The 23,747-nt window shown below is 56.3% G+C and overlaps 2 protein-coding genes across 3 annotated transcripts; both read right to left on the bottom strand.

Moving 5' to 3' along the window:
* Nucleotides 1-21: 21 nt before the first annotated feature.
* Nucleotides 22-15,222, bottom strand: Raver1 (ribonucleoprotein, PTB binding 1). Of its 2 annotated transcripts, XM_090336654.1 has the most exons (13): nucleotides 14,986-15,222; nucleotides 13,516-13,582; nucleotides 9,927-10,396; nucleotides 5,747-5,938; nucleotides 5,531-5,660; nucleotides 5,275-5,381; nucleotides 4,682-4,769; nucleotides 4,381-4,592; nucleotides 4,011-4,304; nucleotides 1,886-1,960; nucleotides 1,381-1,521; nucleotides 1,053-1,136; nucleotides 22-965 (listed from the first exon to the last, which is right to left on the bottom strand). In XM_090336654.1, exons 1-13 carry the CDS (start codon nucleotides 15,202-15,204, stop codon nucleotides 819-821), a joined length of 2,226 nt encoding a protein of 741 aa, XP_090192780.1. In that variant the 5' UTR covers nucleotides 15,205-15,222; the 3' UTR covers nucleotides 22-818. The 2 variants fall into 2 exon arrangements, with proteins under 2 accessions (XP_090192780.1, XP_090192770.1); XM_090336644.1 differs by having other exon boundaries at nucleotides 22-1,136.
* Nucleotides 15,223-15,473: 251 nt separating this feature from the next.
* On the bottom strand, nucleotides 15,474-21,335 carry Icam3 (intercellular adhesion molecule 3). Its single transcript, XM_090336961.1, has 7 exons — nucleotides 21,237-21,335; nucleotides 20,271-20,537; nucleotides 18,879-19,184; nucleotides 18,400-18,687; nucleotides 16,789-17,043; nucleotides 15,847-16,095; nucleotides 15,474-15,755 (listed from the first exon to the last, which is right to left on the bottom strand). The coding sequence occupies exons 1-7, from the start codon at nucleotides 21,316-21,318 to the stop codon at nucleotides 15,556-15,558; spliced, it is 1,647 nt and encodes a 548-aa protein (XP_090193087.1). The 5' UTR covers nucleotides 21,319-21,335; the 3' UTR covers nucleotides 15,474-15,555.
* Between the last annotated feature and the right edge of the window lie 2,412 nt (nucleotides 21,336-23,747).

The raw sequence follows: 23,747 nt of genomic DNA, 5'->3' as shown, positions 1-23,747 counted from the left end.
AAACCAGCCAGCGGAGACCTCTTTAAAACCGTTTACTTACAAACTTTAATTCAGCAAAGGTCTCTGCGTGGACAGAGCGGGGAAGGCCGGGAGGGGCGGGCGCCAGCTCCAGGGCGGCCTCGGCCGGGGCGGAGCCCAGTCCCCAGGCCAGAGACGTTTGGTCCTGAGTCAAGCTTTGTGGGGAGCCTGGCGTCTGAGAGGCTCTGGCCAGAGAAGCCGGGGGCCCAACTTTAAGGCATCAGGAGGTGAGCAGGCATGGGAGGGGGGCGGGGTACTGGCCGAGTGGGCTCTGGGGACAGGGGGACACCGCCTCGCCCGCGGCGCGCCCAGGGGAGCAGGGAGGAGCCGTTTATACTGCCAAGTGTGGACGGAGCCCCGGGCAGGTCGGAGTCCTTGCAGGAAGTGGAGCTGGGGAGGGGCATCCTGATGGAATTAAAAAATCATAAAAATTATAAAAGAAAACCGAAGTCCACTGTCAAGGTTAAGAGAGGCCAGACGGTCTCTGACCCTCGCGGGAGGTGAAGCAGGTCTCAAGGCACTCGAAAGGCCGAAACACAGGAGTGATGAGGCCGGGGACACCCCTGAGCGCCGGGCACAGGAGGCCCAGGACGGAGAGAGCAGGCGGTGCTTCTCTCTTAAGGCTGCGGGGTTTCTGCGCGGGGGCAGGCCCAGATTGCATGTCGGCTCCCCAAAGCCCTCCGCTCCTTGGTCTGTACAGTCTTTCCGGAGATTTCTCTTAGTATTGGAAGAAAACTGGGGAAGGGGGAGGGACATCCCACAAAAACCCAGGAAACCCCAAAAGCGCTGTAGGGAGGCCCTTAGAAAATCCGCTTCCGCTTCAGGTAGGAGTCTGCGTAGTGGCCGCCGAGGCCCTGCGAGTGCTGGCCCACGTAGCTGCCCTCCGGGCTGGGCTCGGGCGAGGGCAGCAGGTGGGCAAAGCTGCGTTTCTGGCCGCCCAGTGGGGTCTGGAGACAGAGCGAGAGGGGCTGTGTCAGGGACTGCTGGGGGGCCAGGGGCTCCACAGCCCTGTGCCACCCCACATCTGCCTGTACCTTCAGCAGGGGGCTGTGGCCATTGGGCCCCGGACCTAGGCCCAGGAGCCCTTCACTGGAGCCCAGCGGGGAGGATCCGACGGCCTGGACAAAGGGGAGGGAAGCGAAGGTGTTACTCTTGGGGCAGGGAGCTTCTTCACACGGGGCAGACTTCATTTCCCTAAGCCTCAGTTTCCCCATCCAGGGCTGATGGGGCAGGCAGGGAGGGGAGGCCAGAAGTGTGGCCATTTTCTATAAGGTGGGCAGTTGGGACCCCTGGCACCCCAACCTGGGCTGGTGTTCCTCCCCCAGCATCCTGGCTGCCCCCCAGAGAAAGTTGCCTTCTCACCTTGCTGAGGTGGGTCTGCTTGAGGCCGGCCTGCAGGCCGCTGGTGAAGTAGGAAGTGGGGGAGCCTGAGTAGAAGTGAGAAAGAGGGGCCCCGCCTCCTCCGCCACTCCGATCTCCAAAGCCGCTGGGTGGGGGGGACATCTGCAGAGAGGGGATGACTGAGGCCACTGCAGCAGCCCCCCCAGACCACTCTGGGCGAGACTAAAGAGAGCTGCCAGCTCTCCCTCACGGGCTGGACGGAAATGGTGGGTCTCCTGTGGGCCACTGACAAACACTTGGGGTCCACTTGTGAAGCCACTGAACCCTTAGGGAGCAAGCAACCAAAGAAACCACCCACCATGCTGCAGAATGGTGGGAAAGGAAAAGCAAAACTTGTCTGCAGCTGTGGCCCCGGTAATTCAAAATGAAGGAACTCTAGTTCTCCAACAGAGTCTCCACAAAGGGATGCGGGGTTGGGGGGAGGGGTGAGTCCCCGAACATGGCCAGATGCACAGACAGCCCCTACCTTGTGCCGGCTGGGTCTGTGAGGCCCGAGAGCTGGCTCCCGAGGGTGGGGGAAGAGCCGCCGAGGTCCCACGTCCTGAGAGGAAAGGGACAGGTGCAGGAGAGGCGAGATTCAGTGCCAGTGTCACCCTAGCTAAATTCCACAGCCCAGCTGGCATCCTAGACCCATGCCATGCCCCCTCCTGCCCCGGGCCCAGAAACAGGCAAATTCAGTCTTGCAGCTGTAATAGAACACCACCAGATGTGGCCGCCCATGCCAAGGCCAGGTGTACCTGGCCAGATATGGCTTCAGGGAAGCCTTCAGGGAAAGAATCGGGGGCCTCCGGGCCACTGTGTAAAACAGGAATCGCTGTGGGTGAGTATTAGAAACTCCTTCCTTCCTTTCTTCCTTCCTCTCTGCCTCCCTCCCTTTTTTCTTTTTATTGGCACTGGTATTAAAGCTCAAACTCAGGTCCTGGACACTGTCCCGTAGCTTTTTGCACAAGTCTGGCTGTCTACCACCTGAGTCACACACCTCCAACCTTGGGCTTTTTGCTGATTGGAGACAAAAAGTCCCACGGACTTTAGATCCCTGGCTGGCTTGGTTGAGATCTGACGATCTCAACTTTCTGAGCAGCTAGGATTAGATTACTGCTTAGGCGTGAGCCACCCACCCACCCAGCCGGTATTCCTGTTTGATTTCACTGACTTCCTTTACTCAGCTTCCTTGCAAAGCCAACGCTCTACTTGAGGCATGCTGCCAGCATGCCTTTTTTTGGGGCCAGCCCTGAGGATTGAGGTTAGGGCCTGAGCCCTGTCATTGGGTTTTCTTGAAGCAAGAGCTCTACCACTTGAGCCACAGCACCACCACTTCTGGCTTTTTTTTCCTGTGTATGTGGTACCAAGGAATTGAACCTGAGTCTTCATGCATGTTAGGCAAGCACTCTACCATTAGGCCAAACTCCCAGTCCCAGCATGCCTTTTTGCTGTTTATGTTACATGGAGTCTGTGGACTTTTCTTCTACAAGCCCATTTCAAACCATGATTCTCCAGATCCTAACTTCCTGAATAAGATCACAGATGTGGGCCACATAGACCTAGATAAGTGTGTATTTTTTTTTTTTTTGCCAGTCTTGGGACTTGAACTCATTGCCCAGGCAATGTCCCTGAATTTCTTTTGCTCAAGGCTAGCATTCTATCACTTGAGCCACAGAGCCACTTCCAGCCTTTTCTGTTTTTGTGGTGTTGAGGAATTGAACCCAGGACTTCATGAATGCTAGTCAAACACTCTACTACTAAGCACCATTCCCAGCCCTGAAAATTATTATTTTTTACAATATATTTAGTGTGTCGGCACTGGAACTGTGACCTGCATACAAGGCCAAGTGCAGATGTTATACTCCACATTCTACCCTTGACCCTGGTCCTAAGGCTTGAACTCAGGGCCTGAACACTGTTCCTTGAGCTTCTTCTTTTGCTCAAGGCTAGCTTTTTACCAGTTGAGCCACAGCGTCACTTCTGGCTTTTTCTGTGATTAGTTGGACATAAGAGTCACATGGACTTTCCTACCTGGACTGGCTTTGAGCCTTGATCTTCAGATCTCAGACTCCTGAGTAGCCTGAATTACAGGCGTAAGCCCGTGGCCTGGGGCTAGAGTGTTATACTTGATATACACGTGGCTGTACAAAAAGTTCTGGCTGCTCAAAAAGCTGGGAGCCTGTGGCTCATGCCTAGCTACCCAAGAGGCTGAGATCTGAGAGCTGCTACGGTTTGGATCCAATTCAGGCAGAAAGATCTCTCAAAATAAGATCTCCAAGTAAGCAGCAAAAAGCTGGAGTGGAGGCATGGTTCAAGTGGTTAAAGGCTTGCTAAAGGCGAGCCTCAGCGAGAATGGATATCAAGCCCATAAGACTTCAAGCCCTAGTACCTCACCCCACACAACTAGGTGGAACTGAGGGGACTGGGAGATGAGATTTTAGTGGTGGATTATTTGCTTATTAGCATAGACCAAGTCCTGGGTTCCAACCTCAGCAACTGCAAAACAGACCAAGTATGGCACGTTGAGACTTAGGGATTTCGGGTTTTGGAGTAAGGAAGCATGCCCTGCACTGATTTGGAGCAAAAGCCAGCCAGCCCTGCATACTCACCGAAGGGTAGTCGAAGCCAAAGCTGTCAGCCAGCCCTGGCTCTGGGGGCAGACGGGAGCTGGAGAGGGGGCTGAGCAGGCGGGACTTGACTGGGAAGGCTTTGCTGCTGCCCCCTCCACCCGAGGAGGGGGTATTGGGTGTGGGGGCCTCGGGTGGGCGTCGGCCTCGTGCCCCGCCCCCCCAGCCCCGGGCCTCATTCCCTGCCAGGTTGCTGGCAGGAAGCAGGCTGTGGAGGTTCAGGTAAGGGTTCAGGGGGATCCGGTAGTCCTTGGGGGGCTCCCCCAGCAGCGACACCTGTGATGAAACGGTCAGATTTATAAAGGTCCCAAGCAGAGGCGGGGTAGGGTGGGGTGTTCAGGCGGTGCTTTACCCCAGCAGGCGCAGGCAGGGAACCACTGTCCTTCTGCAGGCCTCTGACACCTGGGCCGCGGAGCCCCACAGGGGCAGGAGGTGGGGTGAGCTGGGTGGCCGGGGGACCCAGGCCCATGGTGTCCCGGTCACCCCCGGAGGGGCCCAGAAGCGGTGGCAGCAAGGGAGGCAGCTTTCCTCGCCGGGGTGGCAGCTCTGAGGGAAGACTTCCCCCTGTAGAGAGAAGGGGGGGATGAGCCAGGGGCCAGCCGGCCACCTCATACCTGGTCCTGCCAGTGCAGGAGGGCGAGAGGGGGAGTTACCTGCAGACAGTTCCCCAAGGAGGGGGCTGGCGGGCTGGGGGCCTTGCTGGAGGGTCCCCAGGGGTGAGTCTCCTAGAATGCCAGGTTTCTAGAACAGAGTGCAGTCAGCTGGAGACAGCCAGGTGTCCTGGGCAGCAGATGGGGGCACGCAGCCCCCACATGCATGCCAAGCACAGAGAGAGCGCCCACCCACTCCCCAGGGCCTCAATTCCAGACCACCACCACCACCACCATCAACACACAGACACACAGACACACAGACAGACGCACAGCACCCTGCATTCTTGCTTTTGGTTTTTTTTTTTTTACTGGGGGTCCTAGGGCTTGATCCATGAACTCGGGGCCTCCTTTGCTAGGCCTCACTGGTGACACAGACAAGGACCCACTGCAGCCGCTTTAGGTCTGTGCCACACCATGGCCCAGGCCCACAATTTCAGTTAGGACAGCCAGGTCAACAGGAAGTACAACCACACAGGGCAGTAGTGGTGTGCATGTGTTGTTGGGCCCTGGGTGGGTCTGAGGGTCTGTGTATGGGTTAAGTGGAGGGGATTGGGTGCGCTAGAGGCTGAAGCAGGCCAAGGGGCGTGGCCTACCTTCTGAGCCTGGCTCTGGGTCTGGCTCTGCAGGGCGAGCTGCAGCAGCGCGGTGGACAGGGCAGGCCCGCTGAGCAGTGGCATGGCTGGGGGGGCGCCCAGGAGGCCTGCAGAGATACGGAGAGCTGGGTGCTGGCCCCACCCTTCACCCATGCCTGCTGATGGCAGCAAACAGACCACCAGGGGATTTGCGGCCATACTGGCAGGGGAACTGTTTCATCTCCACCTTTCCTCTTGGGTGCCAGCCTCAACTTACCCTGCTTGCCGCCGGCGGCACCGTGCAGCAGGGGGTTGAGTAGCAGCTGGAGGGATGCAGATGGGCCCAGGTTGCTGAGCAGTTGCAGGATATTGGGCTCGGGCAGCAGCCCCTTGCCCCGATTGAGAGCCTGGGTTGGGAAAGAGAAGGTGGCTTAGCGAGGGCTCACAGCCACAGTGGCGTCTTGGGGGAGCTCCCAATCCCACATCCACTCACCGTGGCCTGGGCGGCGATGAGTGCAGCCAGCATGCTGCGGCCTGGAGGGCCAGGGGCACAGAAGGACACACGCAGGTGACTGCCCCCCAGGGACAGGCCATCCGCCCGCTGCTGGGCTTCCTCAGCCATCTCGGCCGTCTCGTACTCCAGCACCGCAAAACCCTTCAGCTGTCCGTCCTGGCCGCATGCCAGCTGCAGGGGAAGTGGTCATAAGCCCAGGGTGCATGGCAAGACCACAGGGGCCACACTGGGACTCTGGGTGACGACCGTCACCCCTCTGGATGGGAAGGGGGCACCATTTTCGGTTTCCAGCCCCGCTTCTGCATCCAACCATCCACCTAATCCTAATGACTGCCCTCCATCAAACTCATATTTCGGGGGAGGCAACTGAGAAGTGAGCATGCCCACAGGGCCACGGGGCCAGCAGGAAGCAGAGCCAGGCCCAGGGTAGTTCCTCTGGGCCTGGTGTTTGCTGCCAGGAACGGGGTAGGTGGTCAGAGTCCCAGCACAGAGCAATCAAAGCCAGATAAGACGAGTGTGTCCACGCCCCTCACGAGCAGTCTCCACGTGCTTGTACCCACAGAACTCCACCAGGATCTGGGTCAGAGGTACTACAAGATGGAAACGGATGGGGGCTGGCCTAGCTAATGCTGCACACATCCTATGCAGACAATGCGGTGCACTACCAGGCCCTGGTGGCTCGGCCTCATCATTCTAGCTACTCAGGAAGCTGAGATCTGAGGATGGAGGATCGAAGCCAGCCCTGAGCAGGAAAAGCCATGAGATTCTCATCTCCAATTAATGACCTAACAGCCGGAACTGCAGCTGTGGCTTGAGTGGAAAATGGCAGCCTTGAATGGAGGGAAGAAAAACAAAAAACAAAAAGCCTGTATTCCTGTCCCCAGGGATCATGATATATAACAAGGCACAAAGTGCAGGACCCCAAACACTAGGCATGGTGGCATATACCTCTCATCCCAATACTCAGGAAGCAGAGACAGGAAGATCACAAGTTCAAAGCCAGCCTGGCTGCACCGTGAGCCCTTGTCTGGGACACTATTAAAAAGTGACCCACATCAGCTCAGGCTGCCCCATGAAATGGACTTGTCACCAATCTAGGGAACCCACCTCCTGGTTTTCATGGTGTTTAGGGGCTTCAGAGTGTGGGTGGGGGAATCCTTTCCTGTCCCAAGTGATTCCTAAGTGACAATATGATTTGGGCTGTTAGGGTCTCGCTATGTTGCCCAAATTCACCTCACATTCTTGGGTTTGTGTGATCCATCTCAGGAGCGTAACGCTGTACCAGGACCCATGCACAGTGCACACACGGGCTGAGGACTGCCTAGTCCTGGCTCTAAGATAGAATACCCCACAGCCATAAAAGAGGAAGGAAGGGCTTGTATCTGAACACAAAGCCACACTGGACACAAAGTCCATGAGACTCTTATGGCCAATAAAATCTATTCATAGGGGCTGGGAACTTGGCCTAGTGGTAGAGTGCTTGCCTAACGTGCACAAAGACCTGAGTTCGATTCCTCAGTACCACATACACAGAAAAAAAAGGCAGAAGTGGTGCTGTGGCTCAAGTGGTAGAGCCCTAGCCTTGAGAAAGTCCAAGGACAGTGCTCAGGCCCTGAGTTGAAGCCCCAGAACTGGCAATAAGTAAATAAGTTCCAGATTTCAGAGCATCTCCTAGGTCATTGTGGGATCAAGGACAAGCAAGGTCACCCAAAGAAGGGGGAGGGGGCAGAAGAAGGGACGGATGACAATTTACACTTGGCCTTTCAGGACACACAGAATTGTTTGTTGTTTTCTTTTGCTGATCCTGGGGCTTAACCTCAGGGCCTGGGTACTGTCCCTGAGCTCTTTGGCTCAAGGCTAGCACTTTACCACTTTGAGCCATAGCACCACTTCTTGTGCTTTGGTGGTTCACTACAGGTAAGATTCTCAGAGCCTTTCCTACCCAAGCTGGGTTTGAACCACGACCTTCAGATCTCAGCCTCCTGAGTAGGTAGGATTACAGGCATGAGCCACCAGTGCCCAGCTGACACAATTAATTTTGAACTGCCTTGATGACCCATTCACAAAACAGTGAGAACCACTGGGATAGCAGGCCTGGTCTTCTAATACCTGCTTAGTGTATGCTGTTTTTCTTGTTTCTTCTGCTGTTGGGCCTGGCTCAGCAAACGTTCTACCACTTGAGCTACATCCAGCTTTTGAAATTCTCTGTATTTATTTTAGAGCAAAATTTTGTGTGCTCCCCCCCCCAACGAAAACTTCTCAGCAACTTTGTGATACAGTAACACAATTAATGAAAGTTGACTGGCTTGAGACTATGTGGCCAATGAACCAGAGTCAGGGGCCCTCCTGGTTGCCTTGGGCTCCTCCCCACCCTTGGAGAAAATAAAAATCTCCAGGACTCCCAGCTCCCAGCCTGGCATCCGCCATCGCCACCATGGCAAGTAGGACAGGCCCTATGCCTGGATCCTAACACAGAAAACAAGGCCAGCAATCAGATCCTCCGGGTGGGGTTGTTATGAGGACGGAGGTTCTCCAGGGGGCAGGCCCTACCATCCGAAGTAGGGCCCCAGCACATGCAGAGTGTCCTGGCCAAAGCCTAGTTTCATCCATAAAAAAAAAAAAACAAAACGCGGCTGGGAGCATCCTAGGGCCTTTGCACATGCGTAAACTTGCCCCTTGCTGAGCTTAAAGCCAAAGCCTGGATACACCTTTCTATTTTTGCCTATCTTCTGAATAGACATACTTGGGGGCCAAAGAGTGACCAGAGTCACAAGACATCTAGATGGGGGGGGGGGGGGTCTAAGGTTCTAACCTGCCTGCCTGATTCTGTGGACCAATCTCTATTCAGTACACAAGGCCTGGCTGCACTATTTGGAGGTGTGTATATGGTATAAGGGGCAGGGGAGGTGTTACCTAACATCTGGTGGTCCCCAGATGTTTCATAAATGTCTGATGAGGGGTTGGGGTACAACTTAGTAGCTCAGTGGTAGAGCATTTGTTTAGCATGCACAAAGCCCTAAGCTTCCAACACCAAAAAATATGCAAACAATAAAACAGCAATTGGCTCCCACCTGTAATCCAGACTCTTCAGGGACTGAGATCTAGAGGATCACAGCTTAATGCTAGCCTGGGCAGTCAAAGACCTTGAGACTCGATCACAAAATAAACAGCAGAAACCAGGCGAGGTGGCTCAGGCCTCTAATCCCAGCTACTCAGGAGGCTGAGATCTGAAGATTGCAGTTCAAAGTCAGCCCAAGCACTAAAGTCCATGAGACTCCTATCTCCAATTAATCACCAGAAAACCAGAAGTGGACTGAAGTTCAAGGGGTGGGGGTGGGGTAACCTTGAGCTGAAGCGCTCAGGGACAGTGCCCAGGCTCACAGTTCAAGTCCCACGACTGACAAAACTAAATAATAAGATAAATAACAGCAGGGCTGGAGGTGTGGCTCAAGCAGAAGACCACCAGCTGTGCAAACTAAGCCCAAGTGGTATCAGCAAAAAATCAGTCCCTCATAACCAGCAGAGAGCTTGTCTCAAAAAATAAATAATAATTAGCACTAAAATAGGGCTCTGCTTGGTCATGAGGACGGGAGGGGAGCCATGCGCGACAGGGAGCGCCTGTCATCCCGAGAGGGAAGGCTCGGATGACTCTACTGTCACTAGAGAGCTGCGGGGCGCTCCGCTTCCGGGAGCCCTTGGGCTCGGCGGGGCTGGCTGCGAGCCCGGACCCTCCGGGCGCCCCGACCCTCCGGGAGCTCCGATCCTCCGGGGGCCCCGATCCTCCGGAGGCCCCGACCCTCCGGGAGCCCCGACCCTCCGGGGACCCCGATCCTCCAGAGGCCCCGATCCTCGGGGAACCCCAACTCTCCGGGAGCCCCGATCCTCCGGAGGCCCCGACCCTCCAGGGAGCCCCGATCCTCCGGGGGCCCCGATCCTCCAGGGAGCCCCGATCCTCCAGGGACCCCGATCCTCCAGAGGCCCCGATCCTCGGGGAACCCCAACTCTCCGGGAGCCCCGATCCTCCGGGGGCCCCGATCCTCCGGAGGCCCCGATCCTCCGGGAGCCCCGATCCTCCGGGAGCCCCGATCCTCCGGGGGCCCCGATCCTCGGGGAGCCCCGACCCCCCGGGAGCCCCGACCCCCCGGGAGCCCCGGCTCACCTGGCAGAAGGTGGGCGCGTGCACGGCGGAGAGCGCCCGGCGCAGCGCGTCCGCGTCGCTGAAGCCCGGCGGCAGGCGGTCCACGCAGAGGCAGCGCGAGTGCAGCAGGGCGGGCGTGAGCTGGCCGGCGTCCGTCCAGTGCACGTAGAGCGTGCGCGGGCCCAGCGGCTTGCCCAGCAGGTCCGACTTGGCCCGCGCCGCCGAGTCCTTCTTCATGTACTCGGCGAAGCCGTAGCCCTTGGAGTGGCCGGTGCGCTCGCTGTACACCAGGAAGCAGCGCTCCAGGCTGCCGAAGGGCCGCACCAGCTCCTCGAACTGCGCCTGCGTCAGGCTGGGGGGCAGGTTGGCCACGCACAGCAGCGCGTCCGTGGGCTGCAGCTGCACCGACAGCTCCCGCTCCCGCAGGTGGCTCTGGTGGAAGGCGCCGATGGCCGACTCGGCCTGCTCGCCGTTCAGCAGGGTCACGAAGGCTGCGGGGACGGGAGCGGGTCAGCCATCCCCATCCCGGAGGCCAAGGACCCTGCATCTGCTCCCGGCACCCCCCAGAGCCGGGGTGGCAGCCCACGCCCAGGGTCCCAACCCAACAGTGGAGGTACAGAAGGATCCTGAGTTCTAGGACATTCCAGGGAGGGAGTGTGTGTGAGTGTCATCTTCCCAACACTCGGGAAATGGAGGCAGGAAAATCTTAAGTTTGAAGGCAGGCTGAACCACATCATGAGATCCTCACTCCAAAAAATAAAGTATGGACCGGGAGTTTGGCCTAGTGGTTAAAGTGCTTGCCTAGCAGGCACAAAGACCCGGGTTCGATTCCTCGGTACCACATACATAGAATAAAAGCCAGAAATGGGGCTATGGCTCAAGTGGTAGAGCTCTAGCCTTGAGAAAGTCCAAGGACAGTGCTCAGGCCCTGAGCTCAAGCCCAGGACTGGCAAAAATAAATACAATAAAGTAAGCTGGGAGCCAGTGGATCAGGTCTGTCATCAGAGCTACTGAAGAGGCTGAGATCCTGTCTGAGGATCATGGTTTGAAGCCAGGGGAGCCAGGAAAGTTCATGAGACCAATAAAGCATTAAAAAGTAGAAAATGGGGCTGGGACTCAAGTGGAAGAGGGCTAACCAGAGAGAAAAATTGCTGTAGTCATAGGGCCCACGCCCTGAGTTCAAGCCCCAGGACTGTCACAGATAAACAGACTCACACCTGTCATCCTAGCTACTCTGGAGGCTGAGATCTGAGGATCAAGGCTCAAAGCCAGCCCCTGCACAAAAGGACCTGAGACTCTTATCTCCAGTGAACCTCTGGAAAACAGGAAGTGGGGCTTGGCTCAAGGGTAGGGTGGTAGCCTTGAGCAAAAGAGCTCAGGGACAGCGCCCAGGCTGTTCAAACCCCACAACCCACAAATAATAATAATAATAATGAAAACATAAATCTAGGGAGCCCTACCGCACACTGTCCACTCCATTCATCCAGGCCCAGCCTGGTGACCTAAATCACCTCCTCCTCTGCTACCTCCCACAGCTGCTTCTGGAAACATGAACCGCAAGACTCCAATCCAGGCCCCTGAACTGCCTTTCCCTCCAAATCCCTGCTCAAGCCTGACCCACCCTTCCTGACCTGAGCATAAACTTCACATCTCCCACAAGGCCTCTCCTGATTGCTCCAGATCTCTACTCTGGCCACACACTGTACTTTTATTTTTGCCAGTCCTGGGCCTTGAACTCAAGGCCTAGGCACTGTCCTTGGGCTTTCTCAAGGCTGGTGCTCTTGAGCCACAGTGCCACTTCCTGTTTTTCTATGTCTATGGTTCTGAGGAATGGAACCCAAGGCTTCATGTAGACTAGGCAAGCACTCTACCACTAGGTCATGGTCCAATACCTTTTTTTTGTAGCTTTTGGTCCCAAGATCCTTTTCTTAAATCATTTTGGTCTCTGAGAGAGGGGTCCCCTAGCACAGCCCAGGTTGGTCCTGAACTTACAATCTTTCTGCCCCAGCCTCTGGAGTGCCAGGAAACAGGGGTGTGCCACCATGCTTGGCACGTTACCTTTACATTTGGAGCCAACGCCAGACATGGTCCTGGCACTCGGTATGTAGTAAATGCTCAGTGAGGATTTGTTGAAAGATGGCATGAATGGAAGACATCATTCAACATCTGGACCCCCTAAATACGGGCTCCACATTCACAGATTAGCCAACGGTGGGTTCAAGGCACTGGGGAGAAAGGGGACGTGCCTGCACGTCATTAGACTATATAGTAAAAGAGCCAGGCATACAGTATTATCATTGGATTAGCTACGCTAAGTCACACAGGAGTGCTGCAGTGTTGAGAGGCTATGCTGAGCTCCCTCCGTGCCGGGAGCCCCAGAAGGGGCCTGTGCACACTGAGGCCCTGTACCTGGGACCTGGTAAGAATATGATTGGCTGATTAGCTGGTTACTCATTACACAGTCACAACACTGTCCCCTCCTTGTCACCCGACACAGCCTGTGTGGACAGACCAGAATTCGAATATGAAGTGTCTGTACCTCCAAGATCTCAATCACTAACTTTGCCCTATAGGCTGTCAGGGAAGATCTTTAACACTTGGCACAATGGCTAACGGGCCCAGACATACACTGAGGGCCTCGCACAGTGGCCAATTTCCTGGTTCTATGCAGGAGGTAGGCCTATAAGCCAGCAATGACAGCCAAGAGTGCATGGTGCCATGATGGCTGGCAGAGGAGACGGCCCAGAACCTGCCAGAACACATCTTTACAACACAATGCTAGGAGGGGTGGGAGAGTGGTTTTGAGGGGAAAGGATCAGGGACAGAATGAGGTTATGCAAAGGAATTAGGAGAGGGGGAGAGAGGGGGAGAAAGAGCGAGAGAGAGCGAGAGAAAGAACGCGCGCGCTGGTGAATCACTGTTATCTTAGCTACTCTGGAGGCTGAGTTCTGAGAACTGCAGTTCAAAGCCAGCCTCAGCTAAGTCCCTGAGAAACTTTTTTTTTTGTTAGTCATGGAACGTGAATTCCGGGCCTGGGCATTGTCCCTGAGCTCTTCAGCTCAATTCTACCCCTTGAGCCACAGTGCCACTTCTGGTTTTCTAGTTAATTGGAGATAAGAGTTTCCTGGACTTTCTAGTCCCCGAGCTGGCTTGGAACCGTGATCCTCAGACCTCAGCCTTGTGAGTAGCTAGGATGGCAGGTGTGAGCCACCGCTCTCGGCTCCTGAGACTCATGATCTTCAATTAACCCACCAAAAAGCCAGAAGTGGAGCTGTGGCAGAGCACCAGCCTGCCCTTGAAAGCTAAGGGACAGTACCCAGACTCTTCTGAGTTCAAGCTGTAGTACCAGCACACACATAAAAATAAGACACATCATGGGAACGAACAGAGCTCAGGTGACAGCCAAGGGAATGGAGGGGTTGAGGGCTGAGGCCTAGATGTAAATGTTGGGGCGGGGGGGAGCCACATGCCCAGGGTAGAACATGTGGGTAGCTCCAAGACTAGCTCTGGTGACTACTGGGATGGACGCTTACGAGATGCAATATGACCCCTCCCACTTCCAGGCACTGTCATCCCCACCTGCCCAGGCCCACCCCACCACCCCACAAACCTGTCCCTTTGTATTTGTCCACAAAACAGTACTTGAGCTCATAGTCGCTGAGTAGGTCATGTACTTCCTGCAGAGACAGAAGCCAGAGCACACAGAGTTACCAAGAGATGAAGGAACAGCGAGGCATTTCCTCCAGGTGGACCAGCTACCAAGGCGGTAGATGACCGATCCCACTTTCCAAACAAGGAAACTATGCTTCAGCAAAGCCACTGGACCTGCTCCTGGCCGTTCAGGCCATCATTGGCAAAGTACGATTCAAGAGGCTGGCTGAGAGTTCAAGCCCCAACACTGACAAAACAAACAGACAACAAACAAGAGCCTGGCTGAATAGTCCGGGGAGTGTTGGCACTCACAACTGTAACCCCAGCTACTCTGGAGGCTGAGATCTGAGGATCGACATTTCAAACCAACCTGGGCAGAAAAGCCCCGGGAGGCTCTTATCTCTAATCCCCAAAAAGCTAGGCTGGAGGGGTGGCTCAAGTGGCAGGGCACCAGCAGTGAGCAAGAAAGACCAACCAAACCCTGAGTTTGAGCCCTAGTATTTGTAAAGAAAGAGAAAGAAAAAGTCTGGCCGCATGCTGCTCCAAAAGCAGGCCTTTGGGGAAAGTTGTTGAACCTGTCTGACTCTTATTTACAAGGCTGTTTCCTACAACTCTACAGCTAAATATTAACAAACCCATGTTGCAGGAAAAGGAAACTGAGGCTCAAAGAGGCGAATAAATATGCCCCAGGCTGGACAGTGGGTCAGAGCCACAGAAATACTATCCAGTGATAACTGATTGGAGAGGGCCAGTATATAACTGTGTCTCTGAATTCCCTCTTGTTCCTAGCAGAGGGCTTGGAGATGAAGACACTGGGGCAGGGAGAATCCATCTATCCATCCATGTGTAGATTTGTAGATGCCATTTCCTGGGTCCAAAGTGCGTGGGGAAGGGCTAGATAGGCATGGGGGGGGGGAGAGGGAGAGGTGAGCTCCCCGGAACACCAGTCTCTGCCCCTAGATCTGAGGTAGGGTGACAGGAAACCTCCTCTTCCCAAATCAATCCTGGGCCTTCCTTGAAGCTACAACTTCCGGCTCTGCATCTTAAGAGAGGTGAATCGAGGCAGGGGGAGGGCTCTAATGCAATCCACACCTCCCAATCCGGCAGTCCATTCACACAGCTTCCTCCCCCCCCACCCTCCCACCCCCCCCCGCCCCGTCCCCGCCCCCCTCCCAGGCCAAAGCTCCGTCCTCTGGTCTCACCCAAGCCTGAGGTCGCCCCTGGCAACGACTCCCCAGAATCCAAAGTTGGTTTCGTCCTCCACCGTGGCTCCGCCCCCTCCCCCCACCCCGCTCTTGGTCTCTCCCGACTCCGCCAGGATCCCGCGCTGGGACGCCCCCCCCCCCGCCCCGCCTGCCGCGCGCACGCGCACGGCGGTATCCCCGCCAGGCTCCCACGCCGCTCCCCCGTCGTCCCCCCCCAGCCATACCTGGTTGGTCACGTCCCCCGGGAGGCCTCGGATCAGTATCTTTCGGCGGTTACGGAACTGGCGCTCGGTATGTTCCAGGCGTTTCTGGATCTCTTCTGGATCTAGAGGCGGCAGCTCTTCTTCGGGTGCCCGGCGTTCCGCAATATCGTTGGCTTCTCCTTCGGCCCCAGGCTCCGGACTCAGCGGGGGCCGGTGAGTAACGGACACGTCCGCCGCCATCTTGGGAAACCCGGCGCCTTCTGGGACCAGCGAGTCAAGGCGGAGCGGCATAGAGCGGCAATGAAGGCGCGCGCTCCGATTGGCTGCCCAAATCCCCGCCCTCCCCTCGTCCCCCGCAGCCTATTGGCTGAGGCTCCGCCAGCCTCTCAGCCTTCGAGCTACGTCAGCAGCGCCACAAGCTCCGCCCCCTTCCGTCTCGGGCCCCGGCCATTCAGTAATTGCGCGGTGCGGTGAGAACCGTGAGTAGGAAAATCGAGACGCTGAACACGGAAGTGTAAAGGATTTTATTGATGGGGAGCTGGAGTCAAAGTCCTTGCCCGGTCCTTGGCCCCGGATCCCGGCGTCCCGCGGCTACGCTCGAGGCGCCTCCTCCGCCTCTGTCTCTGGCGGGGTCATCGTCGTGAGGGGTACGGAGGTGCCTCGCTTCGCCACGGGGTAGCTGCCGCTCCGTGTTTTCGATCCCAAGGCGTACATCAAGGCCATCCCGACAATCAGCGCCCCTAGGACTGCTAACACCGTTAAGACGATGTTGACCGGGGCAGGATTGCGTTCTGCACAGAAAGGCACGGAATGAAAATGTGGGCTTCTCTAGACCAACAACCCCCCACCCCATCCCCGCTCCCTCCTCCTACTTTGACCTACCCCGAACGTCAATCTTCACCGGCAGCTTGGCCGAGCCTATTGGACTCGTTGCCTGGCAACAGTAAACGCCACTATAATTTAGCCTGACAAGGAATGGAATTCCAATGAGCACCACGTTCCCAGAGTCTTCCTGCACACACTGCAGCCTAGGGGCCGGATTGCCTCCGGCCTGGCACCGCAAGACCTGAGTCGTCTTCTCTATCCACTCCAAGTGTTGGGGACACTTGTCCCGGTCAATCTTAGGACCATCTGTGGAACCACCATGCAGTCAGACACCGAACACTTGGAAGAGGCAACACAGACAAGGGAAAATCAAGTTGTTCTAGTAGGATGGAAGGGTGAGGGATTCGAACAAATATGAGTATATCAGGAGCCTATGGCTCACGTCTGTAATCCTAGCTACTTTGGGAGCTGTAACTTTGAGGTTTCCAGGTTTAAAGTCAGCCTGGGTAGACAAAGCCCGTGAGACTTTTTTTTTTTTTTTTTGTCCATCGTGGGACTTAAAACTCTAGGCCTGGGCACTGTCCCTGAGCAATTCAGCTCAAAGATACCGCCCTACCCTTGACAAGCCCCACTTCCCGTTTCCTAGAGGTTAATTGGAGGGAGATACTAGTCTCAAGTCCTTTTGTACCGGGACGGCTTTGAACCTTGATCCTCAGATCAAGCCCCTTGAGTAGCTAGGATTACAGGCGTGAGCCGCTGGGCGCTCCTGGGTGCCCCAGGTTAAGAGCCTCAGGTTCTTTAGTGCCCGGCTGGCTTTGAACCTTGATCCTCAGATCTCAGCCTCCTGAGTAGGTAGGATTACAAATGTGGCCCCTGAGACTTTTCTCCATTTAACACCAAAGACCAGAAGTGGAGCTGTGACTCAAGTGGTAGAGCTAAGGGACAGCGCCCAGGCCCTGAGTTTGAGAACCAATACCGACAATAATCTGACCAACTCACACAGGACAGACAGCTGGACAGTCGCGTTCTTATGCAAAACTACCCCATCCACCTCAAGAGTGGCACTACAGAAGAAGTGGCGTCCGTCGTCGCTCTCAGTGGCTTGAAGCTGCAGCTGGGCCGGCTGCCCCGGCGGCAGGACCCCAACCCCATCCAACATGACCTGGGCTCGCGGTCCGGCCATGCACGTCACGTTCACTGTGGACCTCTCTGCCACCGTGGTTGCACTCAGGTTCAGAAAGGGTCCCAGAAAGCCTGTAGATGGGAGGACATAGACAGGAAACTTACTATTGGCATCTGTCTCGACTACTCCTTTGTAGACTAATCTAATGTGGGTATGAGCCCCCGCTCCAGCTACAGGTCAGCCCCCCCACCCTCCCAAGTCAGCGCCCTCCATCGCGCCCCTCATTACACTGCTGTAGAAGCTTCACCCCAGGTCTCCACCCCTATCCCATAGAGGCCTCTCCCATCCAAGTATTCATCCCTGTCCAGAGGCCCCTCTTCTAGCAGGGGCCCCACCCCTCATCCCACAGTGGCCCCGCCCTCCCAAGCCTCTGTCCCTCATCCCACAGAGGCTCCGCCCTCCCAAGTCTCCACCTCTCATCCCCCAGCGGCCCCTCCCTCCCGAGCCTCCGCCCTTTGTCCCACAGAGGCTCCGCCCCTCACCCCTATTGCCCCGCCCCCCAAGCCTCCGCCCCTCATCCCCCAGCGGCCCCACCCCCCAGCCTCCGCCCCTTGTCCCACAGAGGCTCCACCCCTCGTCCTCAGCGGCCCCGCCCTCCCAAGACTCCACCCCTTGTCCCACAGAGACTCCGCCCCTCGTCCTCAGCGGCCCCGCCCTCCCAAGCCTCCGCCCCTCATCCCCCAGTGGACCCCCTCCCAAGCCTCCGCCCCTCATCCCCCAACGGCCCCGCCCTCCCGAGACTCCACCCCTTGTCACACAGAGGCTCCGCCCCTCATCCTCAGCGGTCCCCCCTCCCAAGCCTCCACCCCTCGTCCCACAGAGGCTCCGCCCCTCGCCCCACAGAGGCTCCACCCCTCGTCCCCAGTGCCCCGCCCCCAAGCCTCCGCCCCTCATCCCCCAGCGGCCCCGCCCTCCCAAGACTCCACCCCTTGTCCAGCAGATGCTCCGCCCCTCATCCTCAGCGGCCCCGCCCCCCAAGCCTCCGCCCCTTGTCCCACAGAGGCTCCACCCCTCATCCCCAGTGCCCCGCCCCCAAGCCTCCGCCCCTCATCCCCCAGCGGCCCCGCCCTCCCAAGACTCCACCCCTTGTCCAGCAGATGCTCCGCCCCTCATCCTCAGCGGCCCCGCCCCCCAAGCCTCCACCCCTTGTCCCACAGAGGCTCCACCCCTCGTCCCCAGTGCCCCGCCCCCAAGCCTCCGCCCCTCATCCCCCAGCGGCCCCGCCCTCCCAAGACTCCACCCCTTGTCCAGCAGATGCTCCGCCCCTCATCCTCAGCGGCTCCGCCCCCAAGCCTCCGCCCCTCGTCCCACAGAGGCTCCACCCCTCGTTCCCAGTGGCCCCGCCCCCAAGCCCCCGCCCCTCGTCCCCGCAGGCTTCACCGCCCCCCCCCCCAGCTGCAGTGGTCTGGGTCCGCGACCCCACTTACTGTAAACAGTCAAGTTCTTCCAGGCCTGGCGACTCTGGCCCCCCAGGGTCACCCTGCAGCCGACCCGGCTGGGTCCCTCGTGGTGGGCCCGAGCTGTGGCGGTGGCCGTGGCGGCGAGCGTGTCCCCGCGGCTCGTGACTGTGGAGTTCAGCCTCTGGTCCCCCAGCATCATGAGGACCTGGGCCTCCGACGCCGGGAAGAGCCCGTCCAGAAGGCACTGCACCTGCCTGGACGACCCCACCTCCAAGACCTGCGGGGCCTGGAGGTGCGGGGGACCCCCAGGCAGGGCTGGGGGGCACAGGCATGAGCTGAAGGCTGCAGGGGCCCCCGCCCCTCAGCCAGGGACCCCTGCTCTGCAGGTGTCTTCCAGCCTAGCTCGCTCCTACCCCAGGACCCCTGCTCCCTGGCTCCCCTCCCGGCGGCTGCCTTTCCCATGAGGACCTCAAAATCACCACCCAGCCTCTGCAGTCCTCCCTCACCGAAGGTTCGCAGCTGCCTGGGGACCGAGGTGTTCTGGAACAGTCCCAGCCCCTGGGACCGCAGGTCCAGTTCCGTGGCACAGGAGAAATTGGCACCATGATCACTTCTGCCGGCCAGCACCGTGGCTGTGACCTCGGCCGGCTCCCCCAGCACAGGCTGCCGGCTCAGCTCCTCCTGCCCGCGGCGCAGCACCGCGGTGAGGTTGGGCCGGGGTTCCCCGCCCTTCACCCTGCAGGTCAGGGTGAGGCTCTGGCGCACTGGATGCCAGGGGGGCAGGGGAGCCAGCTCCACACTCTCTGGGAACCCTGGAGGAAGAGCATTGAATAGCACTGGGAAGTTCCTCCTGCAATCCTCCCACCCCAGACCGAAGGGGAGACAGGGTGTTCTGGCACAGATCTGTGAATTTGGCCGTGTCCTTGCCCTCATTCTGCTAATGAGCCACACCCGAGCCTGTGAGCTCCAAGTGGATACAATGGGCCAGAAGTGTTTGTCATTAGCGGCAGAATATTTCCTGTGTTGTCAGGCACCCTGCCAGAGTTGGGGCTCAGAAAACCACACCTCAGCCCAGTGCCTATGGCTCAGACCTGTCATCATCTAGCTACTGAGAAGGGTGAGATCTGAGGATCCTTGTTTGAAACCAATGGAGGACTCACCTCTAAGTAACCACCAAGAAGCCAGAAGGGGAGTCAGATGCAAGAATTTCCAGTTGAGTCCAGCCCAGGCATGGAAAGGAGGAAGAAAACTTCGCATTTTCCTTCTGCCCTATATAAGTTTCTGAACAATTTGGGGCTGAGAGCCATATTCTTCTGAGTTACCCCATTCTGTGACTTGATTGAACCCACTTCCCTTTGGTGTGCCGATAGAGGGACTTGAACTCAGAGCCTTGTATTCACGCTTGGCTTTTCATGCTCAGCTTTGCCCCCCCCCTCAAAGCTGGTGCTCTATCATTTGAGCCACAGGCCCAGTTCCAGCTGTTTGCAGATTATGTAGAGATAAGACTTTGGGGGGACATTAGTTGTGGGGCTTGAACTCTCAGCTGGTACCTAAGCTCTTCAGCTTAAGGCTAACACTGTACCATTTGAGCCACAGTGCCACTTCCAGTTTTCTGGTAGTCATTTGGATGTATGAGTCTTAAGGACTTTCCCTCCCAGTCTGGCTTCAAACCCCTGATCCTTAGATCTCAGTCTCCTGAGTAGCTAGGATGACAGGTGTACCTGCCTGCCTGTCTGTCTCTGTCTCTCTGTCTCTGTCTGTCTGTCTCTCTCACACACACATACATTCACATATATACATAGGTCTATGTCTAAGTTCTGAGTTGAGTCCAGATCCAGTCCTACCAATATCTCACTCCCCCACCCAGTGAGAGACACCAAACCATCACATCCACTCACGAAACACCGTGATTTCAGAGGCTGCCGTCAGCTGAGAGCCATGACAGTATCCTGAGCAAATGACCAGGCTGCTGGCAGTGATGTTGCTGAGCTGGAAAGCCGTCCAGCCCACACCATGGCCTGCGGACACCTTCGTGAAGGACGTCTCCAGGGACAGGAGCTTAGGTTGGGGACACTCGGTGCTGCAGTTTACTACCACACTCCCTCCAGCAAGAAGCACTGGGTTCTGGGGTTCTACCCTCAGAAGGAATCCCTGTGCCAGGTCTCCTTGGGGGAACATGAGGGAATTTAGTCATGGATTGAGTACCCATAATCCACCCTGCACAGTCCTCTTTTCCTGCCCCGCCCCCAAAGAGAGAGAGAATGCTCACAGCCAGGCAGCAGAGGAAGATAAAGGGTTGATAAGGGAAAGCTGGGCACAGTGGCTCACATCGTAATCCCAGTCAATCAGGGCCCCCAAATTAGTGAAATACCCCCATCCTAAATCAGTAAGTTGGGCATCAGAGGGCATGTCTGTCATCCCAGCTAGACAGCTGTAGATAAGTGGATTGTGGTCTGAGACTGGCCCTGCGCGACATCTGGGGGAACCCTCTAAAAATACTAAAGCAGGACAGGCTAGAGGCATGGCTCAGAGTCCCTGCACAGCGAGGGTGAGCTCAATCCTCAGTAATGTCAAAATGACAAAAGTGGTAGCCGGGTGTGGTGGCTCACACCTATAATCCTAGCTACTCAGGAGGCTAAGATCTGAAGGATCAAGAGACAGGGCCCAGGCCCCAAGTTCAATCCCCACGACTAGGAGAAAAAAAAAAAAAGCTAGAAATTTCTCTTGGGAGACCAGGGGAGCCCCTTGGCAGACTTAAGCCAGCAGGAAGGAATCGGGGTGGCAGATTGTGCCCGTACTTCCCTTTCTCCATTTCTCCCCTTTGATTCCCCTAACCCTGAACCCTGTTCCGCATGCCACCTCACCTAGGGTCAGCAGACAGCAGAGCCACAGCTGAAAGGCGACCACGTTGCAGCGGGGCTTGGGGGGCAGCCTGCAGGCCGCCATGGCTGAGAGGCGGTAGGAGGAAGGGAGGGACAGGAGGGGAGGCTATGTGGGGAAGCAGCAGGAAGAGGGGCGGAAGCCGTGGTTAGGGTTGCGGAAGTGAGGGCACTGGCTGGCCCTGGCATCTTTAAGGGCTGAGGCTGTGGTTCTCCCCCCGCCTCGCAACCTGCCAGGTGGTGTAAGACGGGGACCCCTCGTTAGAGACAAACGGCCTCACATGCACAGATGTTCCCTCAAAGTCATGAAGCTGGCAGTTGGTTGCCTTGGTTCTCATTACCCAGAAACCCTGGGTTTGGGCGGGGAAGGGGGGGTGAAGTGAAGGTGAGAAACTTCCTGAACTTTAGCACAGGATGACCTTCTTAGAGGAAGTTAGTGGGGAGGGAGGGGGTGTCTAGGACAGATTTTGGGTTTCTTTTGTTGTTGTTGTTGTTGTTTTAAATTCAGGTTTGGGGCCAGGAGTTTGGCCTAGTGGTAGAGTGCTTGCTTAGCATGCACAAACACCTGGGTTCGATTCCTCGGTATCACATATGTAGAAAAAAGCCCGAAGAGGTGCTGTGGCTCAAGTGGTAGAGATCTAGCCTTGAGAAAGTCCAAGGACAATGCTCAGGCCCTGAGCTCAAAGCCCAGGACTGGCAGGAAAGAGAAAAAAAAAAAAAAGGTTTCTTGGGGCACAGTGGCTCTGGCCTGTAATCCTAGCTACTCAGGAGGCTGAGATCTGAGGATCAAGGTTCAAAGCCAGCCCAGGCAACAAAAAACATGGGATGCTTATCTTCAAGTAGCCTCTAGAAAATGGGAAGTGGGGCTAAAGTTTAAGGGGTAAGGCGGTAGCCTTGAGCTGAAGAGCTCAGGGACACACACACACACACACACACACACACACACACACACACACAGTGAAGTTTCCTCTATTTTTCCCTTCCAGTTTCTCATAAGGCATCTAGCCTTGCTACCAGGGCTGGCTTCAAACTTTGGAGCTCAAGCCATCCTTCTACTTCAATTCCCCTCACCTTCCCCCAGAAGTGGGGATTACATGTCTGTACTACTATACCCAGGGAAAGGTGGGATTCAAAGGTAGCATTTCAAAATGGCAATGCCAGGCATACATAACGCTAGCAGGTTTGTGTGAGATGTTAGCATTCCGGGAGGAGGCCGGGAGCGTGGCCTAGGGGTAGAGTGCTTGGCTAGCTTGCATGAAGCTCTGGGTTCAAGTCCTCAGTACTACATACACAGAAAAAGCTGCAAGTGGTACTATAGCTCATTTAGCAGTGCACTAGCCTTGAGCAAAAAGAAGCTTAAAGACAGTGCCTAGGTCCTGGCCCTGAGTTCAAGACCCAGGACTGGCAAAAAAAAAAAAAAGAGAGAGAGAGGAGAGAGAAAAATAGTTTGGGGAACTCAGGTGCCGATGGCTTCCACCACTGGTGGGGAAGGGCCCCATCCTCCCCCTGAAAGATGCCAGGCCTCGTGTAAACTGCTGCCTCACTTCTGCAACCTTAACCACCACTTCTGCCCTCCTCCCTGCTTCCTCACACAGTGCTCTACTACTAGAGCCACAACACCACTTCCGGCTTTTTTTGTTGTTGTTGTCGTTGTTTTGCCAGTCTTGGGGCATGAACTCAGGGCCTGACCTCTGTCCTTGGGCTTTTTCCTCAAGGCTAGGACTCTACCACTTCAGTCTCAGCACCACTCCCAGCTTTTTTCTGTGTATGTGGTACCGAGGAATTGAACCCGGGTCTTTGTGCATGCTAGGCAAGCACTCTACTACTGGCCTCTGCTTTGTTCTTTCAGACAGGATTTTGGTCTATAACCAAGACTGTTCTGGAACTCATAATCCTGGGATTACAAACACACCACCACACCTGGCTCAAGATTATAATTATTAATTTTGTTTTGTGGGTCATGGGGCTGGAACTCGCGGCCTGCACGCTGTCTTCAGCTCAAGGCGACCACCCTACCCTTGAGCCAAGCCCCACTTCCCAGTTTTCTAGAGGTTACTTGGAGATAAGAGTCTCAGGTCCTTTTGTGCCCGGGCTGGCTTTGAATCTTAATCCTCAGATCTCAGCCTCCTGAGTAGCTAGGATTACAGGCGTGAGCCACCATGCCCAGTCTCAAGATTATTTTTGTGTGTTGTAATACCAAGGATTAAAGCCATGGTAGGCTTGTTCTGTCAGGGAGCCAGATACACAACCATTGAATGAAAGAGCCCGTTGGACGGTGCCCAGGCCCTGAGTTCAAGCCCCATGACTGACCAAAAAAAATTAAGATGTGGGTCTTGCTAGGTTGCCCGGGCTGAGAGCCCTGAACTCTTTAAGATTAAGCGCTTTTTCGGATACACGTGTTGGTAAGTTGCAAGCTGGCCTCTGACCTGAGAGGTAAGCCCAGGCTGATCTTCAACTCAGGAGGGCCAGAATTACAAGCACAAACCACTGCACGCG

This window comes from Megascapheus bottae, chromosome 1 (assembly GCF_031878675.1).
Source record: "Megascapheus bottae isolate mThoBot1 chromosome 1, mThoBot2.hap1, whole genome shotgun sequence".
NCBI lineage: Eukaryota > Metazoa > Chordata > Mammalia > Rodentia > Geomyidae > Megascapheus > Megascapheus bottae.
Note: the sequence above shows the minus strand (reverse complement) of the source record. Positions and strands in the feature narration are given on the sequence as shown.